The sequence below is a fragment of the Perca flavescens genome, chromosome 24 (genome assembly GCF_004354835.1).
Source record: "Perca flavescens isolate YP-PL-M2 chromosome 24, PFLA_1.0, whole genome shotgun sequence".
In the NCBI taxonomy this organism is placed as follows: domain Eukaryota; kingdom Metazoa; phylum Chordata; class Actinopteri; order Perciformes; family Percidae; genus Perca; species Perca flavescens.
Genome location: NC_041354.1, coordinates 5,940,020 through 5,957,446, shown reverse-complemented (window position 1 = coordinate 5,957,446; position 17,427 = coordinate 5,940,020). Strand labels below are relative to the sequence as shown.

Here is a 17,427-nt window from a genome sequence, read left to right as displayed (position 1 = left end):
CAAAAGTACACAGATTGGTCTTTGCACTCCATCTTATTGTGACATTTAAATAAAATCTAAATACAAAATCACTTTGAACAATAAAAAAGTAAAGAGAACCACAAGAGCAACCCTCTGTCCATGAGCGAAAATAATCAAGGGCTGCCATGGTTCACAGAATCAGAGACACCGTATCAACAGAATTTGGCTATAAAAAACAGACATGCATCACTCACTCACACACACACACACACACACTCTCACACACACGCACACACACACACACACACACACACACACACACACACACACACACACACACACACACACACACACACACACACACACACACACACACACACACACACACACACACACACACACACACACACACACACACACACACACACACACACACACACACACACACACACACGGTTTGTGATTCTGATTAAGTAAAGAAACCACATTCACACATTGAACAACACATCTTCCAAGCCACCACAACAAGGCATGCAAACCTTCTCGATGCCCCATAAAAGAAAAACTCACTTCACAATGAGCAGGAAGGAGAATGAGATGTGTAAAGAATAAAGGATGATAGTTTGAGGATATGATGAGAGCTAAATGAAAAGGGAGGGAGTTAGGGTACATTTACTGTCCCAGTTAAGCTATAGGAAGACTGGAGATAGAGGACTGGAAGAGCAACCAAGACGAGGACAGAAAACAGGAAGAAAGCTTTGACAGCTACCAGATGAAGAGCTGTATTGCTGTTAACACTGACATCTCATAAAGCCCTTGAGGATTTCTTCTTTCTCCTTCTTTTGCAGGTGTCTGAACAGTAAGAACAGTTTAAAATATGCCATACAGGTGTCTGTAGTCAAGAGACAGTGTGATTTTAAAAACTGCTACTTTTACTTATAAATAAACATGATTTCAAGTAACTCAAAAACATTCAATGAAGTGTGATGTGACTTTAACGTGGTCTCTTTCTGTACTGCTGTGATACATCCTCACATGGAAGCCTCTTTTGTTTAAGAATGTAGTGTTTTGCCTGTAGTGAGAATATTTCCTTTTACAAAACTATATCTTAAATTATATGCCAACATTGAGGACAAACGCTACAAATGTTTCTAAAACAAAACAAGTCAGCTATATCCAAACGTGAATAATCATGACTTCTTCATCATGGTGTCTGCTACCTAATCTCAAAATGGACCAAAAAAGCCATGCATACGAACAGATGCCAAGTTGCTGGGCACATGCCTAAATCTGTACAAAAAAAAAAAAAAAAATCCCAAAGAAATCAACAATAAAAAAAACAAATAAAAATCACACACACATATATATAAATATAAAACGCATAGGAAAGGCAGAAGGTTTGGTCTTGTGAGTGATGGAGCCGTCTTACTGCATAAGGCTGCTGTGTGGCAGCTTTGAGGCAATCATGAAAAGTCTCGGCCTACAGAGCAAAGGCCCGCCTGTCTGCATCAAAGGCAAACTAAGGGAGGACAAAAAGGACACTTGAAACCATATTTTGACATAGAGCATGGCAATATGCTGCACATGCACACACACACAGACACACATACAGGAGAGCGGTTAACTGATCGATCCCTGTCAAATTTAAGCTGAGCAGGTCGGAGAAACAAAGTGCCTCTGTGAAGATGCTCCTGCTGGAAAACCCTTAGGCTGACCGTGTAGTATCATGTAAAAATGATGATGACTAGCTGAGGGATTAAGAGCCATTGTGTTTGGGTTGGTGGTGGTGCGGAGGCTGGCACTACTTCTGGATTTGAACCACAGCGCCAGCGCCATATGCTCAATCCAAAGCAGAAATATTCACACAGACAAACATAACAGACAGGTGGCAATGCTCAATGCTCTAGCAACCCAGAACACTACCTATTAAACTGTGAAAAGGTACTGGAGGAACTGAAGGGAGTTCCTCAGACAGAATGAAGCAAACTGTTTGGTGAACAAAAGGTATGGGTGACAGGAATGTGGGATGTGCATGGAGGGGAGGGTTCAGGGCTCGGGGGCTGGGATGGGTTCAGCGGTCGTCGTGCTGGGTATTGTACACCGTCTCCCCCGAGGAGATCTGGGTCAGTCTCTTGCTGGAGCCCCACAGCTTCCGTGTGATCTGGCCCGAACGCATCTGAGAAGAGTGGAGGAAGAGGAGGAGGAAGTGGGATGAAGGAGAGTGGGGATAGAAAAGCGTGAAGTCAAAGGAAACGGGGAAGAAAAGGAGGAGGGATATGATTCATGAGTGATTGATTAGTTAATTGGAACTTGATTGACTTGTGAAGCATCAAAGAAAAAAATCAAAGCCTGATTCACTTTGGTGAGAAAAGATGAAAAGCAGAAAAGTGTGATAATCAAACGATTGAGAGAGGGACTACCTGTATCAACCTCCGACATCTACACTATCATACTATTTACATTATCAAAACATTAGAGTATATCTTGGCGCAAGAGTACTGGATTGCATTATTAGATTGTAGCTACACTATTAATATGGCTTGAGTTTGAAGAAGCGTTAGTTTGTCTAAAGTTTGTTTCACAGCATAATTATTCTAGTCGTAGACTACACTCAAACACGTAACATAATGACACTTCAGGTAAACAGCAGGGTTTGGAGTTGATCCCAGGGCAATGGCCAAATCAAGTCAAACATTGCACGGATGCCAAATATTCTGAAAAAACAGAATGAGGTAAGCACAAAAAGTTGTTTTCATGTCACAGTTGTGTTTTTAGTGGCCACTGGGTCTGCTCCGCTGTGTGCTGAAAGGAATGTGTTAAATCGGTGTGGCTCAGAAATGGTGACTGGGGGCGACAACCATCCCTGAGAAGGAGAGGTGACTGTGGATTAAAATGTCTTTGAGGACACTGAGGCCAAGCATTGCAACACAGGTGATATGTGCAGCAGGCTTATCTCTGTGTGTGTGTGTGTGTGTGTGTGTGTGTGTGTGTGTGTGTCAGATCTACAGTAGTCTCCACAATCTCCACAGCGGTGTGTCAGCGATGGGAGTATGGTCTGGCTACACCACTTATCTATTCTAGGATAGGGAAATAACACTCTCTATTGTTTGTATTTCTTTAAACCGATTAGACTGGGTGACACTAAGCCCTAATAGTTGAGATAGAGACAGGGGAGGCGGACATTCTGCGTGTAAGAGACGTGGCGGATGTGTAGCTTTATCCCAGCAATGTATATCCGTTGAGCCACACTAGATCTACAGCAATGTGTGGGGAGGGGGGACTAGAGCCGCTGGACTTTATGAGAGCTGGAAGTGGGGCTGAACACCAGCTGGTCGCGCTGGTGTAGCAAGCGGGTTGGTGAACGAGCTCGAAGTGGGGCCAGCAGGGGGGAGGCCATGAGCGGCGATCCCTCCAGGCTCTGAGCGATGTAGTTCCTCAGCGAGTTCTTTACCTCCGCCGGCTTGCCCACGCCCACGATGATCAGCTTGCCATCCTGCAGGCCCACAAGGACATGACTCTGCTCCTTAGTGACCGAGACGCAACGCACAGGCACCTTCATGGCCATGGGCTCTGTACACAGAGACAGACTGCACAGGAGAAACAATTATTTCAATAATGTCCACATGCTCAATCGGCGTTTTATAAAAAAAAAAAGGCAGTTTCTCAATCTAATAAATTGTAAGTCGATGTACAACAAGTTTACCTGTAGAGGTCACGGATGGACAGGTATCCCTGCTGACTGCCGATGACTACATACTCCCCTGAAACACACATGTCAGTCACCTGCTCCTTCAACGGCTCACTGCACAGGTGCTTTCCATTTACAGAGTAAAGGTGGAGGGCATTTTTATCCTGGGTAGAGAAAATGAAACACCTATGAATAATGATTTTCAACTTAATCTACACAAATCCATGTTCGTAAAGCTGCAGCTCTAGTCCAGCCAGCATTTAGTAGAATTTGAACTGGATACTTTCAGAAAAACTCTGCAATAGCTCACTAAACAAATGTTTGTCATGAGTCAAAAGTGAGATTCAGCCTACTCGTTTTCCTAAATTGGTCCTTTTTCAAACAGTGTCTGTGTGTGAGAAAACTGTGCATGCACCTTTAGTGTTGCTTTGCCCTCGATGCAGGTGTGGACCAGAAGGTGACCCTCCCAGGACATGGCCAGGTGGAGAATAGAGAGCGGCAGGGAGCTGTCGCACGGCGGCCGCAAGCAACGCATGTACTGACCCCGACGCACCGTGTGGATGATCACTGTCCCATCCTGGAAGCATACAGTGTTTCATTCAAATACATTTTCATAATGGTAATTAAAATCATTAAATTAAACTAATACCTTAAAGGTCCCATGGCATGAAAATTTCACTTTATGAGGTTTTTTAACATTAATATGAGTTTCCCCAGCCTGCCTATGGTCCCCCAGTGGCTAGAAATGGTGATAGGTGTAAACCGAGCCCTGGGTATCCTGCTCTGCCTTTGAGAAAATGAAAGCTCAGATGAGCCGATCTGGAATCTTCTCCTTATGAGGTCATAAGTAGCAAGGTTACCTCCCCTTTCTCTGCTTTGCCCACCCAGAAAATTTGGCCCACCCATGAAATAGAGACATCATGGCTTTCAAACGAGCAAAGTGGCAGTTGGTCAAGGACACACCCCCACCCTCTACCTTGCCCCCCCTCTCCTCCTCAATAGCTACAGACACAGAAATGGCACTTACTAAGGAAAACTCATTGTGGGACTGGCTCTAGTGGCTGTAATTCTGCACCAAGGCTGAATTTCAGAAAATAGACTTCAGATACAGTATTAGGGGACCACTAAGGTCTATATAAAAGCATCAAAAGAGCACCATGTCATGGGACCTTTAAAGTTATAACAAATGGTTAAATTTCCCTTGTGACAGCACTCCATTTATGTTCTCTACTTCTTCTGTTGGGGAATTGTAAATTAAAACAATATTAAATAAATAAATAATTTCCCAGTTTAGCTATTTAGACTCCAACCTTTTAATCAAACAACGGCAGACTTAAATGTAAGGCATACCTTTTATAAAAAGAAAGTTTCAGTCAGCTGTAAAAGTTGGCTGAAAATTCTCAACAATTATTTAATTTTCAGCAAAACCACATAAACGGCAATTGGTGTTGTATTGTTGTGTTTGAAATGAAAGATCACTGTCATTTCAGATTCAAAGTAATCAAAGCCACTGAACACCAAACCTTACAAATCTCTTTACCTTTAAAGACCCAGAATTACACATACCACTGACTTTCAGTGTAAACCCCACTTTCCAGCTCATTAACTCAGCATGTGATTAAGTAGTTTTTCAAGAGCACACATGATTCGATCTCCAGATGGCACCATCATTCTTTCGCTCTCATGTTATAATTTAGAGACCAATTTACATCAATTCCCAGGATGAGATGAAACACAGCAAAAGATGCCAAAACAGTGGTGAACTCTCAAAAGAAGCAGTCCAGTGTGTGCTCTTACACGTGATCCAGACACAGCCATGTCCAGCTCTGTGCTGATACTAACACTGACCACCTCGTCCGTGTGGCCATACAACACCTGTACTGGTTTGGGACAGAGACCCACGGGAGCTCCACCCTGCACAAACAAAGCAAACAGAGAGAGAGAGAGAGAGAGAGAGAGAATGTATCTGGTCGTCATAAAGACAAAGAGAGGAGAAAGTCACAGAGAAGTCCCAAAATAAGTTTTCATCTAAATTTTCCATAAATTATAAAGCTGATCAATGAATTAGGGATATTAAAAATATTCTTAAAGTTATTATCAACTTAACAACTTGAATAATGCCTGAAAGTAAAAACCCAGAAATGAATACTGGCCCCTTTTACTTTGAGAACATTAGCAAAGAAAGATGTAATTATTCAAGGCTCCCCAGTTACTGAGAGATAAACAACATGGTTTGTTTTATGAAGGTAAATCTAGTACTCTAATACTCTATTTGCAGATCAGTAACTGTCATGGTGTATAAGCATGTCCTGGCTGTCCTGCTGCTGCTAACCTGCTGCAGAACCTGCCACACCATGCAGGTTGTGTCTCTGGAGCCGGAGATCAGGTGGATGCCACAGTGGTCGGTTGACAAGCAGGTCACAATGTCTGGAGGGATAGTGAACAAAACCACAGATTACTGCAGGTGTGACAGCCCACGCCGCTCCTCTAGGCGTGCCTGTTTTTCTTGCAGGATCAGTGCCCCCAGGAAGAGCTCCAGGCTTTGGAGTCAATTTGACATAGCGGCCAAACAGTGGAATTACAACTTCTGTGTCTGTCGAAAGAAGCCATTGGGCCCAAATAAACATTTTCCCACAGACTTACACAATGAAAAAGATTGTCTGTGAATCAGTGGATACATTCTTTTTTTTTTATGAGCGTCACAACTCTACTTTGGTCTCAGTTTTTGCTCTAGTATCCATTTTGTTTGGGAGACATTTGACGAGTTGTGTTAAGTAGGCATGTTTGCAGTTGTATGGTTTAACAAGACACTGATTTGTTCAGAGAGATGTCTTTGTGTCACAGAGCTATGCATGTTTTTTGCTGATTTTGTGGCACAGAGTTTGAGTGGCCTTGTATACACAGCTAGTAAATTGCTGCTGTTCTGTCCCCGTTAGGCTTATGAGCAAAATCCCATTGGAGTTTGTTAAAAGTTTTTTGTAGTGTGGTAACAAACGTGGTTAGAGCAGTTGTCTTGGATGCACATCCATGGCCAGTACTGTGGTTGCTTCGCCGCCCAAGCAAGTTATAAGTGCATAAATACCCACTGCAAGGTACCTGCAGACTAGGAGGGAGTTTTGTTTGTTTCTGGTTAGGCAGCTAAGCCGAAATTATACTGTCCGTGTGCGCGTGGGTCTGAGGGTCTGATGGAGTGACTTAAATGTTGACATCAGAGGGTATACGCGTAGGCTCTGTGCGGACGTCCACATACCCGCAATATTATTTTGACCGCATGGACATGTCTGCGCAGCCATTCTGCAGACCAACAGACCTAGTATGCACCTGTGTCTGCAGCTGTCCGTGTCTAGCTGCAGATCATTTAGTTGGACACTGGAAAACTGGTTCTAATTGTGTTAAACATTTTGAGTATTTTGGGTCAGGAGGTAGAACACTGGGTGTACATACTGACCAAAAACATCTGACTAATACAGTAAAAGATCTCACTGTTCCCAAGTTGCTTTCTTTGACATATCCTTCTGCTCTTCCGGTTTTAATCTCCCTCTTTATTTGCTCCTAGGATCAACGGTTGCTGAGGTGAGACTGGGTGACAGGTTGGAGTGGGGAGGTTGCTAAAATTAAATGACATCTCTGAAGAGACATAACTGATTACTGACTTTAGTATGGTTTTTGTAAGCAAATTACTATTTTACGGTAATACCACTCTTATCTTTGCAGCCTATGAGCCAAGTTGTGACAGAGGACATATACATATATAAAGGGTCACAATGCTGAATCATAAACTATGCTACAAACTCCTTTTTTTTTGTAAGATTTGTTTTTGGGGCTTTTCCCTTTATTATAGTGACAGTGGATAGACATGAAAGGGGGAGAGAGAGATGGGGGATGACACGCAGCAAAGGGCAGCAGGTCAGATTTGAACCCACGCCGCTGCAGGACTCAGCCTACATGGGGCGAACGCTCTTACTGGGTGAGCTAGAGGCTGCCCCTCAAACTCCTTTTTTAAAATCACTTTTTACACACCATGTTGCTACAAACTCAAACATCCATTGGTCATATATCTGCTTCTTTACCTGAGGCTAACACAAGTAACCGGAAGGGCAAATTATTTTTTAATGGATATCTACAAGTTGCAGTTCCATCATCATCATACTTGGCCTGTTTGTTTTGGATGTGATGCAAGTCAAGAAGCAGACTTCTCTTCACAGAATTATGTGTAAGGTGTGTGTATACCCATGTGTCGGATGTGCTGTCCCACAGTCTTGCCCTTAACAAGGGAGGTGACCCGGAGGCTGTTGTCCCAGTGGCCACCGCTGAAGAGCAACTTGCCATCGTGTGAGACCACAAACAGCCCGGCTGTTACCTCCATGCCAGGGGCGAAAGGTCCGGAGAGGAAACGCTGGGTTCTAGGTGAAGAGGGTGAGAGAAGACAGACAGACAATGCAGAGAGGAAGGAAGGAGGGTTGGAGAGCTTAGAAAGATTTGTCAACATGGTGGTAAAGGCAGCATTGCATTGTTTCCACAGAGCTATGCTGCTGCAAATGTAATGCATTTGCATGTGTGTGTATTCTCACTTGGCGTTGGACACTGTGGGGTCCTTAATGAAGGTGAAGTAGTTGGAGATGTTCTTGTTGTAAGGCAGCCACCCATGGGTCCCAACCAGGTAGTTCTGACTAACCGTTACCTGGAGACAGTGCAAACACCCTTCATTCATTCATTTTGTTTACAATTTAAAAAAAAGAGTAGAAAACAACTATTTTCCAACGATTATTATAACGAACATTAGTATTAATGCCAAGTCTCACCATGGTGTCAGGGCTCCCCTGGGTGATGAAGGAATGGGACTGATTCTTTGGGACCACGGCCTTAACCAGCGGCACATTGTCACTGATGCCCTGCAACATGACGGGGGAGAGAAATCCAAGTTATTTTAGGGGGATATTTCGATGAAAAGTGCATGGTAATAATTTTGGTAGGAAATTATATTGACTGGTGTTTTGTTTTAGTTAAAAAACTCATCAATAGAGAGATCAAACCTCAACAAAGAAGGACTTGAGGTCGCTGAGGTGTTCGAACATGCTGAAAGGACATGAGTCTAGCAGAGCTTTCCGCTTTTCCACTTCCTCCTGAGACAGACGCACTGGATGGGGCTCCTATGCAGTCACACACATACAATAGTCTAAATCTGATTCATCAACACAGAACTTCATTAATTAATGCATCTGGTGTGTGTCTGCACCTTGAGTAACTGGCAGGGTGTCTGTCCAAAGTTGCTGATCATGCCTTCCAGAGCCTTACGCTCCTTTTCATCAGTGATGGCATCCAGGTCCACTGCCCCTGCAACCCCAAATCAATAAATATACTACACTTACAATTCACAAAGGCAGGACATCATTGATGCAAAATGCCTGAAATTAAATGTCTCCCAAAAACAGTCTTTGTATCAGTAGGTGAACTTAAAGTAAAAGTAAACATTTTTGGAAACAATCATGTCTCATTTTTGAACTTTCCCTTTTAGGAAATAATTGTAACATCTAAGTAAATACGTTGGTTTTTATACTGTTATTAAAATACAAAAAATTGTAATAAGTTTGCCATAGTTAGTGTGACTGAATGCTTGAAACAAAGTGTTTGTTGTTTTTAAATCTATATTTGCATCCTTTTGTAATCAAGCTGTTGCCAAAAGCATTTTATACACAGTAGTGCATACAAGAACACTTTCAAGAAAGAAAGAATACTTTCAATTGACGATTGAGGAAAGAATAAAACCATGATGTGACATGATAGCTGTTCTGGATGCTTTACCCTCATATGTGCAGTAGTAGAAGACATTGAGGGCCTCCACCGCTGCAGGACCCCTCTGCTTGTAACCAAAGATTAGATCGATCCACTCGTGAAGGTGGGCTGATACGTACTCCGACTCCTGTCACAAACAACATATACACTGTGGTCGTAAACAATACAATACAATACATGTAGCTACTACAACAAGCACAATATTACACCTGCATATGCACACAGACTTCATCAAAGTGCCTTAAATTCAACTACAGGAATACTACACTCAAAACATGTTCATTTGGATGTTGTTTGGCTATGTGAATAACAAAATGTAGACAGTGTAGACTCATGTATCTTCAGATATCTGACATATCAAAGGTAAAATATCAGCTTTGGTGTCAGTCTCTCAGAGTCAAAGACCAGATACTGGACACTCTGCACTAATGTTAAGGCAAGGGTAAGGTTTTAATCATGGTTGCCGTTCATTCAATATTCTACATGTTTTCTTCTTGCAAAATATCTACAGAGAATGATCCCTAGGAAGCAAGGTCATATGACAGCAGTAGAACTAAAACTGCATCTCACCAGAGCTTTGCGGTGCTTGTAAATGAAGTCCTCCGGGGACTTGGCCCATTTGGGCAGAACAACGTCATTTACCCTTTCCTTGGAGATCTGCAGGCGACCCAGATCAAAACCTGAATGACAGCAAGAAGAAAGGCGAGGGAACAGAAAGAGGGAAGCGAGAGAAAGGATTCAGAGAATTAATACAAAACATATTTATGACCATGCTAAAATAGACCTACAATAGTGACCAACTGCTGAGTTTGAATCTGCTTGGATAAATATTTTCTAATCATATTCTTATTTTTTATTTGAAAAAATACTCAACACTCACCATTTTGGTTCTCAAGGAATTCTGGGAAGTAAAAGAACTCTGGGATGAGCTCCTTGACGTCATTGGGGTTGTCCATTAGGGTCTGCCATGTAGCAGGGATGGAGTGGAACTGGCGGTCGGCACAGTCAAACCTGAGCCAAGGCAGGATGGCATGGATGAGCATCTATATTAAACACTAGAAACAGCAGCTAAGCTGCTGGCACATACATGTCAAAAACTACCTCCAGGGGATGCTATAATTACAATTACTATCATCGCTGAAGATACATGGAGGGAAAGCAGAGGAAAAGCAGAGGAAGAGTGGTAGGATGACTGGCTGACTAGTCTCTTTACCGTCCACTCTGCAGTTGGATGTGCAGGGAGGTGAAGGGCTCCACTCTTATCAAGTAGTGCATCACTCCGGCAGCATTTGAGTAATGGGTGCCATAATGGAATCTGTCGATGGTGCCTGTTGGGTCCTCGAAACTTTCATACCTGGTGGACACATAGAAAAAGTTAACTTGAGCAAGACAGATTGTCAGCGATGTGCCTCCCATTGGCTGCTTTAATGATTATTTAATTATGAGAATAATGCAAGTATGGAGGGATGAATCATACTTCTCTCTAACGGCCTTGGCATTGCGTTCGTTAAGAACAGCCACTGGCTTTGACAGGTCCCTGAATACACGAGGATCACACAAGTCCAGCTCCTCTGAGGTGTAGTCAGCTAGAATCCAGGGGAACTGGTAACACACACACACACACACACACACACACACACACACACGTTAGCACAAATATTACCATTCATCCAGTCACCACACTTCACCGTAATGTATTCAGAGAGAAACGTACCACTGGATACTGAGCCAGGTTGTTGTATGTTCTGCCTGCAATCGTGTTGAGTTGCATCAAGTAGTCAAAGTTGGAAATCTCCCGGTTCACCCATTTCTGTGCAAACGCAGTCTTTATTTTCATTTTCCTCAACACAAAACATTGATGAACTGAACCAATGACGAGATTAAGGCGGATGACTGACGAGAGTCACAGACCAAAGATCATTTGGTTAATAAATTCCTACACAATGAAGCCATATATTTGAAAAATTATATATGTGTGTTGAGACGGTTGGATATCTGTATTTGTTAATGAGCTCTGCATCATTGTTTCCTGACCTGTGTGAGTCCAGAGGCTTTGAGGAGCTCCTGTGGTGAGCGGGTTCCATAAAGGCTGAGGGATCGCAGCAGCAGCATGCGGCTATAGACCTTGTTCCTCACCTGTTGGTAAGAAAACTCTATCTTATTATAAACTATTTAAAAAGGCAAAAGGGGGATCAAATATTATTCTGTGATCACTGGAATTCAAACCTAAATCAAGAGGTGTTTAAAATGTGGTAAATGCCTAGTTAAATTTGTGATTCATCACCTCCTTCTTGAAGTTGAGGAAGTAATTGGTCTGGTCAATGAGGAAGATCTCCAGGGCTGAGCGACGTAGGTTATAACGCCGCAGGTGGACCTCTCGGATCTGAGACAGGGGCCATTTGAAGTCGTGGCCCTCTCCTTCAGGAAACAAGTAGTTAGTGTAAGTAAAAGTTTACTGGGTTTACCATATGTTTTCATCCTCCTCCATCGCTATCTCCTCACCTTCCTCTTTCTCCTGGCTGCTGTCGTAGAAGTAGATATGTTGGGTGGTGAGTTCCAAGCGGCCGGGCACCACGTCCACCACAGTCACTAGCTCGCAGTCCTCCCACAGCACCAGCTTCTCCTTCTGGCCTGCCTCCTCGGCTTCAACTCTGCAGGACAAAGAATGGGAGGTTGTGATACTTTCCTTCGTATGTATTACGTGAACACAGTTGTTCTGTGGTTGTTGTGTTGGGTTACTGACTGGTTGTTAGCAGCAGCAGGGTCGTCCTCTGGCAGCTCCAGGATGTCGTCTTCCAGGTCGCTTACTTTGACCTGCTTCACAGCCTCCAGCAGCAGAGACTCTGGGTTTACACGCTGCTTATGGACACCTGAGAAAAGCAAAAGAGACGGGAGAGGATTAAACACTGAGAGGAGGCATCCAGAGATGCTGCAAGGGTTAATATCACACGGCAGTGCAGGAAATTAACTTCTTAGCATGCTTGTCAAGGGCTGCCAAACTACAAAAACTTACCAGACACATTTTTGTTTCATCTCCATTAAGTTATTTTGTTCAATAAACATAAGATTTACACTTTTAAACTTGCTCACAAAATAAAAAATAAAACAAAAAGCCTCCTGAAGTCCTGACTCTGCAAAATGCTCACCCTTACAACAAGCATAGTAGATCCTCGTCCTCATAAAAGTAGATGGAAGGGTAGGACAAATATTAAGCTTAAAGAAGATTTTCAAGGTCAGTCCTTTTTAATCTGTTTATCAAGGGTAGGCTGGATAAGTGTGCTCATGACATACTATACACACACATCCCTGATCATCCCTTACTGAATACATCTACTGGAGCAGGTACTTTTATTTAAGAGACATAACAGAACTGTACCAGGCTGTTAGTCTAAACACACACTAAAAAGTCCAAAGAGAGGCAATGGTGTCTTACCCAGGTTGTCTCTCAGAGCGCTGGCCTCTCGGTGTGGGTTAAAGTTGTAATTACGGACCAGCTTCAGCCTCATGCGGGAAAAGTTCTCAGCACTGGACACCCTCCAGTGCATCTCATCCTGCTGCCTGTTAGAAATAGGGACAAAACACATTTGTAATCTCCCAAAGCCAGCCATTATCTGCACATATTATACACTTGTTTTCTATCAGTGCTGCTGCAATTGTTTCCATCTTATCTTAGGAAGTATGAACTAAAATCAACAATAAGTTTGAGCCTACATGTTGATTTGTTTTGCTACAGTAAAAAGTATAAAGTGGGGAAAAGACAAGAAATGTAGAAAAGGAGAGAAGTTGATGTCAATACCTGTCAGCCCAGGGCCCTCTCTCCCACACCAGACCCCGGCGTGCTGCCTTCCACTGCCTGAGGGTAGCACTGTTCTGGCTGTGCTGCTGCTTCAACATGCTGTTGTAGCGTAAGTTCTCCTGGCGGCCTCGCCGTGAGAAAGGCTCCACAAATTGCTCCTGAAGGGAGTGAAGAGGAAACGTTTTTTGCATGAGGATTTGCACCAATAGAGGAAAAGAGGCTTTAATTATTATTTATTTATTATTGATCCAACTAACCTGGAAGCGGATCTTGCTTTCACCCCTTTCCCTCTCTCTCTTATGCAGGCTGACCATGAAAGCCTCATAGCACTCCTTCCAGTAGAGAGCCATAGTCTCATGGCCCTGGCTGAATGTTTCGATTTCATACTGCTTCATGTATGGAATAATCTGGAAGTAAAATGGAGAACCATACCATTACGTTTTACAATAAATTAGTTTCTAATATAATCGAAAAACAACAAGGAACCTTTAAATCTCATACATATTTGTCGAGGTAGACACGCCACTCAGGTGAGTTGCAGTACAGCTGGAAGTCCTCAAAGAAGGATGGGCTGCCGTTGTTGTCGGGAAGCTGGGGGAGGTGCAGCTCCATGTAGAGGAGGCGGTGGACTTTGGAAAGCAGCGTTCGCAGCAGAGGAACCAGGAAGGAGTACGTCTCTGTTTGCTCCTGGATGGAGCGCCGCAGAATGCCCTCCACCTTACCTAGCAGGTAGCAGGCCTCGTCCTGGCTTGACACCTCTTTGGTCTGCAGGATGCCATTGAGCTTGGCAGTGGCCATGGCACACACCTGGGACAGAGGCAATTTATTATTGGGCATGCATGGGCTTGCTTTGTACAAAAAGCCAGAAGAAATACCAAAACTGGAATAGTATAAACAAGGCAGAAAGGGAAGACGATGGGAAAAATAGCTCACTTTAGGGTCCTCCTGAGCCATGAAGCCCAGCAGCAGTCTCAGTCCAACTTGGGAGAGCTGGAACCACTGGGTGCCAGCAGAGTACCACACCATGAGGCTGTCCATCAGTGTCACCGTCTCCTCCAGCACCTTCTCCGTCCACAGTGCTGGATTGACCAGGCCCTCCGCCTGCAGGAAGTCCTGTACCATGTGAAGCAACCGCACTGCATTCTCCGTGTGCTGTGGCAACGTGGCGACTGATGCCTGGCGGTTATCACTCACCGCCCACTCCAACATACGTTCCATAAGACTTTAAAGAGAAAGAGAGAGCACAGAGGAAGGAGGAGGACACTGTTAGATACTATTAGCAAGTCTGTCTCTGAAAGCAACATGTTTTCAGCTCCTGCTTTGTCCAGTGTTGTCAGCAGTTGAATACAAGGCTGACCTGAGTTTGATCTGGTCGACAGGAAGCAGCAGGTCGTTGGCGGTTGCCAGTTTGGTGAGAGCTGAGAAGACCTGTCCGCGCTCCAGCCACGCTGAATCATCTGAACCTTCTACCCCACGCCACATCACACACAGCACAATCTCCAGCAGTGTGGTGCACAGCTCCTCCTCCGCCCGCTAGGGGGCGACATTACACAGGGTTATCATTAGAAAAGATACGATTAAATGTCATTGATCCCTCTGGTGTATCACTGTAGCAGTAGGTCACAGGATACAGCAAAGAAAAAAAAAAGGTGATTCCAGTGTTCCTTATATTAGTACTTAAAATATTAGAATTCCTCAGCCATCTCACCTCAGCATTGTTGAAGGACTCCCCCAGTGAGATGTTGTCACTGAAGAGAAAGCTGTCTTCAGTCAGGGAGGAAGTTGCATCTCGATCCCCGGTGCTCCCTGGGAAAGGCTTGGAGGTCTCCAGTGGAGAAGGTGTGCTGGGCATGCTACCAGGTGTTTGGCTGCCACTCTCCCCACCTTCATAGGCCTGCAGGTGGGACAGATCCAGCATCAAGCCTCCTGACTTTCCCACCACCCAGGGCTTGACGTGTAGTTGCGGCTCGGTGGAGGCAGAGGAAGATGGCGTGTCCAGCAGCGAGATGACGTCGCCGTTCTCCAGGCTGTCCACAGAGCGAGTGTCACCTATGCTGAGCCGGTCATCCTCCAGCCGGTCCAGGCGGCCAGTGCTGCCTGTTCGTGCCCTCCTCTCCAGCGGCAGCTCCAGGCGGTTGGTGCTGCTGCCACTGGGCCGGCTCAGGTCCAGGCTGCAGGCGCTGATGGTGTCAGTGGCCCGAAGTGGCAGGGACCCTTCACCCCGCAGGTAGAGACGCATTAGAGTGTCCTGCCAACACTGCTGCCTTGAGATCTGAATGGCAGCATCTGTTTGGGATAGTAGCAGCTGGTGAACCTAAAGACAGAGAGGGAAAATACTAATCAATTGCTGGAACCATCAGTCATTTCCTGTGTCTCCGGTTATTATATATATATATATATATATATATATATATATATATAAATATATATATATATATATATATATATATATATATATATATATATAAAATTAATAGTGTGGATGTCAGCAGGCTGAAGTGCAGGTGTTTCCTCACCCTCTTGCAGACGAGGAGGCGTACACTGGGTCCGGCCCGGTGAGTGAGCTGGGCCAGTGCCATCAGGTCCTTGTAGTTCACCACATTATCTGTAGATTTTGGACACAAACACACAATTTTACATTTGTGCAATTGTATATCTGGTATTGATTTGCGCTACCATGTGCTAACGTTATGGTCTGCGTTTTTCTTTACTAATGACAGAGCAGTTCTGTCTACTGCCTCCGTCCTGAACTCCAGTGATCGGTAAATGGTATTGGACTGACATTTTTTTCAGCCTTTCTACAAAGCCTTCAACTCCAGTGTGTGGGGTAATGTGAAAATGACCTGAGTTCAATTAGCAAGGTTAAGCCCCACTGCTCCTCTGTTTAAAGAAAACTAATAACGAGTACTGACTTAACGCTCCATGAGGACTCGTGAAATTGATTCCATTAATTCAACGAACAACACATCAGAGAACTGTCCGGAATGGGCAGCAGAGAATGAACTGGTAGGGGGAAGAAGGAAAAAACAAACAAATCAAAGCACCCCTGCTCACTGACTAAAAGCTTCAACCTAGGCTGAACACATTTAATTCAGGGGGAGATTTATAGTAGCAGGAGAGTTGCTGCTGCAACTCCAGACTGATGACAGCAGCTACTGCAGCGTGTTTACATAGACAAAAATCTTTACATTTGCACAAAATAAGGTTAAAGTTACACTAGTTGAAGAGACAGTGAGAAAGACACTTTAGTAATAAAAACAAAGAAGAGCTGACCTGTGTGGAGGACCTGGTTGAGGAGACAGCGGACCAGCGTCGGAGTGATGTGAAGTTCGGAGAAGAGCAGCGACAGGCCGGCGTAACCTGCCTCCCTCAGCCGCAAACGCTGCTTATTCTTCTCATAGACGCGGTCACAGCGCAACATGCGCTCAAACAACTGTGAATCAAACATTATTTTTTATGACTAATAGTGCTATAATACATAGTACATCATGGTATATTCCTGTTGAGTAGGATTGTTGACAAGTGTCTGTGGTTGGATGTTCTGTGTAGTTCTGAGGAAGTTGGTGTGTGGCTCAAAGTCACTTTTACATTTAGGTGAATGAAATGGATGGGCCCTGAATTGAGTCAATACTGCAAGACTATTAAGTGAAACATTTGTAAAACTACATGATTGTTGATCCTGATGAATACCAATACTGGGTTTATTTAAAATGCCCTGACTTGAAAAACCTTAACTTTTCTGCATCTCTTAAAGCACAATGATATTCCAGGAATTCCATAACTCATCGTGACCTTTTACAGCGGTTAACTTAGTCAAAGCAAGTAAGTCAGTTTGTCCCAAGTGTAGTTGGCTGTAACCCACCTTGAACACGAGCTCTCTGAGTCGATCTGAGTGCTTGTTGTTGAGCAGGAGAGCGTAGCAGGAGTCGGCCGCTGCGGGCTCAAAGAGGAGCAGGAAGAGCTGGTCCCTGGCCGGACTGGTCTGAAGAAGGCTGAGTAACAACTCCAGCAGCCCACACAACTGCAACACACACAGCCACAACTACATTTAGCTTCTTTTACATAGTTTTGACAGACTTCTACACTGTTTTGAGAAGGAAATCATAGCACTAAAAGACAGTGAAACAGTTTATCATGCATGTCATATCACTCTGAGATTAACAAGCACAGAGTGGCATCTTTAACCAAA

The 17,427-nt window shown here is 44.1% G+C and overlaps 1 protein-coding gene across 2 annotated transcripts in view; it reads right to left on the bottom strand.

Annotated features, from left to right (window-relative positions):
- Positions 1-359: 359 nt before the first annotated feature.
- nbeal1 (neurobeachin-like 1) overlaps positions 360-17,427 on the bottom strand; it is a 44,328-nt gene continuing 27,260 nt past the window's right edge. For both annotated transcript variants that reach the window (XM_028571603.1, XM_028571604.1), the window contains 31 exons: positions 17,101-17,259; positions 16,512-16,671; positions 15,755-15,843; positions 14,947-15,552; positions 14,596-14,771; positions 14,172-14,460; positions 13,740-14,045; positions 13,496-13,645; positions 13,239-13,396; positions 12,876-13,000; positions 12,186-12,312; positions 11,945-12,093; positions 11,727-11,860; positions 11,477-11,578; positions 11,157-11,252; positions 10,920-11,044; positions 10,656-10,796; positions 10,323-10,453; positions 10,013-10,122; positions 9,452-9,569; positions 8,886-8,983; positions 8,683-8,799; positions 8,452-8,541; positions 8,221-8,330; positions 7,880-8,052; positions 5,982-6,076; positions 5,447-5,563; positions 4,065-4,226; positions 3,665-3,813; positions 3,413-3,548; positions 360-2,137 (listed from right to left, as the gene is read on the bottom strand). In XM_028571603.1, the coding sequence (XP_028427404.1) occupies positions 2,033-2,137; positions 3,413-3,548; positions 3,665-3,813; positions 4,065-4,226; positions 5,447-5,563; positions 5,982-6,076; positions 7,880-8,052; positions 8,221-8,330; positions 8,452-8,541; positions 8,683-8,799; positions 8,886-8,983; positions 9,452-9,569; positions 10,013-10,122; positions 10,323-10,453; positions 10,656-10,796; positions 10,920-11,044; positions 11,157-11,252; positions 11,477-11,578; positions 11,727-11,860; positions 11,945-12,093; positions 12,186-12,312; positions 12,876-13,000; positions 13,239-13,396; positions 13,496-13,645; positions 13,740-14,045; positions 14,172-14,460; positions 14,596-14,771; positions 14,947-15,552; positions 15,755-15,843; positions 16,512-16,671; positions 17,101-17,259 (4,803 nt within the window). In that variant the 3' untranslated portion in view covers positions 360-2,032. The remainder of the gene's footprint in view (positions 2,138-3,412; positions 3,549-3,664; positions 3,814-4,064; positions 4,227-5,446; positions 5,564-5,981; positions 6,077-7,879; positions 8,053-8,220; positions 8,331-8,451; positions 8,542-8,682; positions 8,800-8,885; positions 8,984-9,451; positions 9,570-10,012; positions 10,123-10,322; positions 10,454-10,655; positions 10,797-10,919; positions 11,045-11,156; positions 11,253-11,476; positions 11,579-11,726; positions 11,861-11,944; positions 12,094-12,185; positions 12,313-12,875; positions 13,001-13,238; positions 13,397-13,495; positions 13,646-13,739; positions 14,046-14,171; positions 14,461-14,595; positions 14,772-14,946; positions 15,553-15,754; positions 15,844-16,511; positions 16,672-17,100; positions 17,260-17,427) is intronic.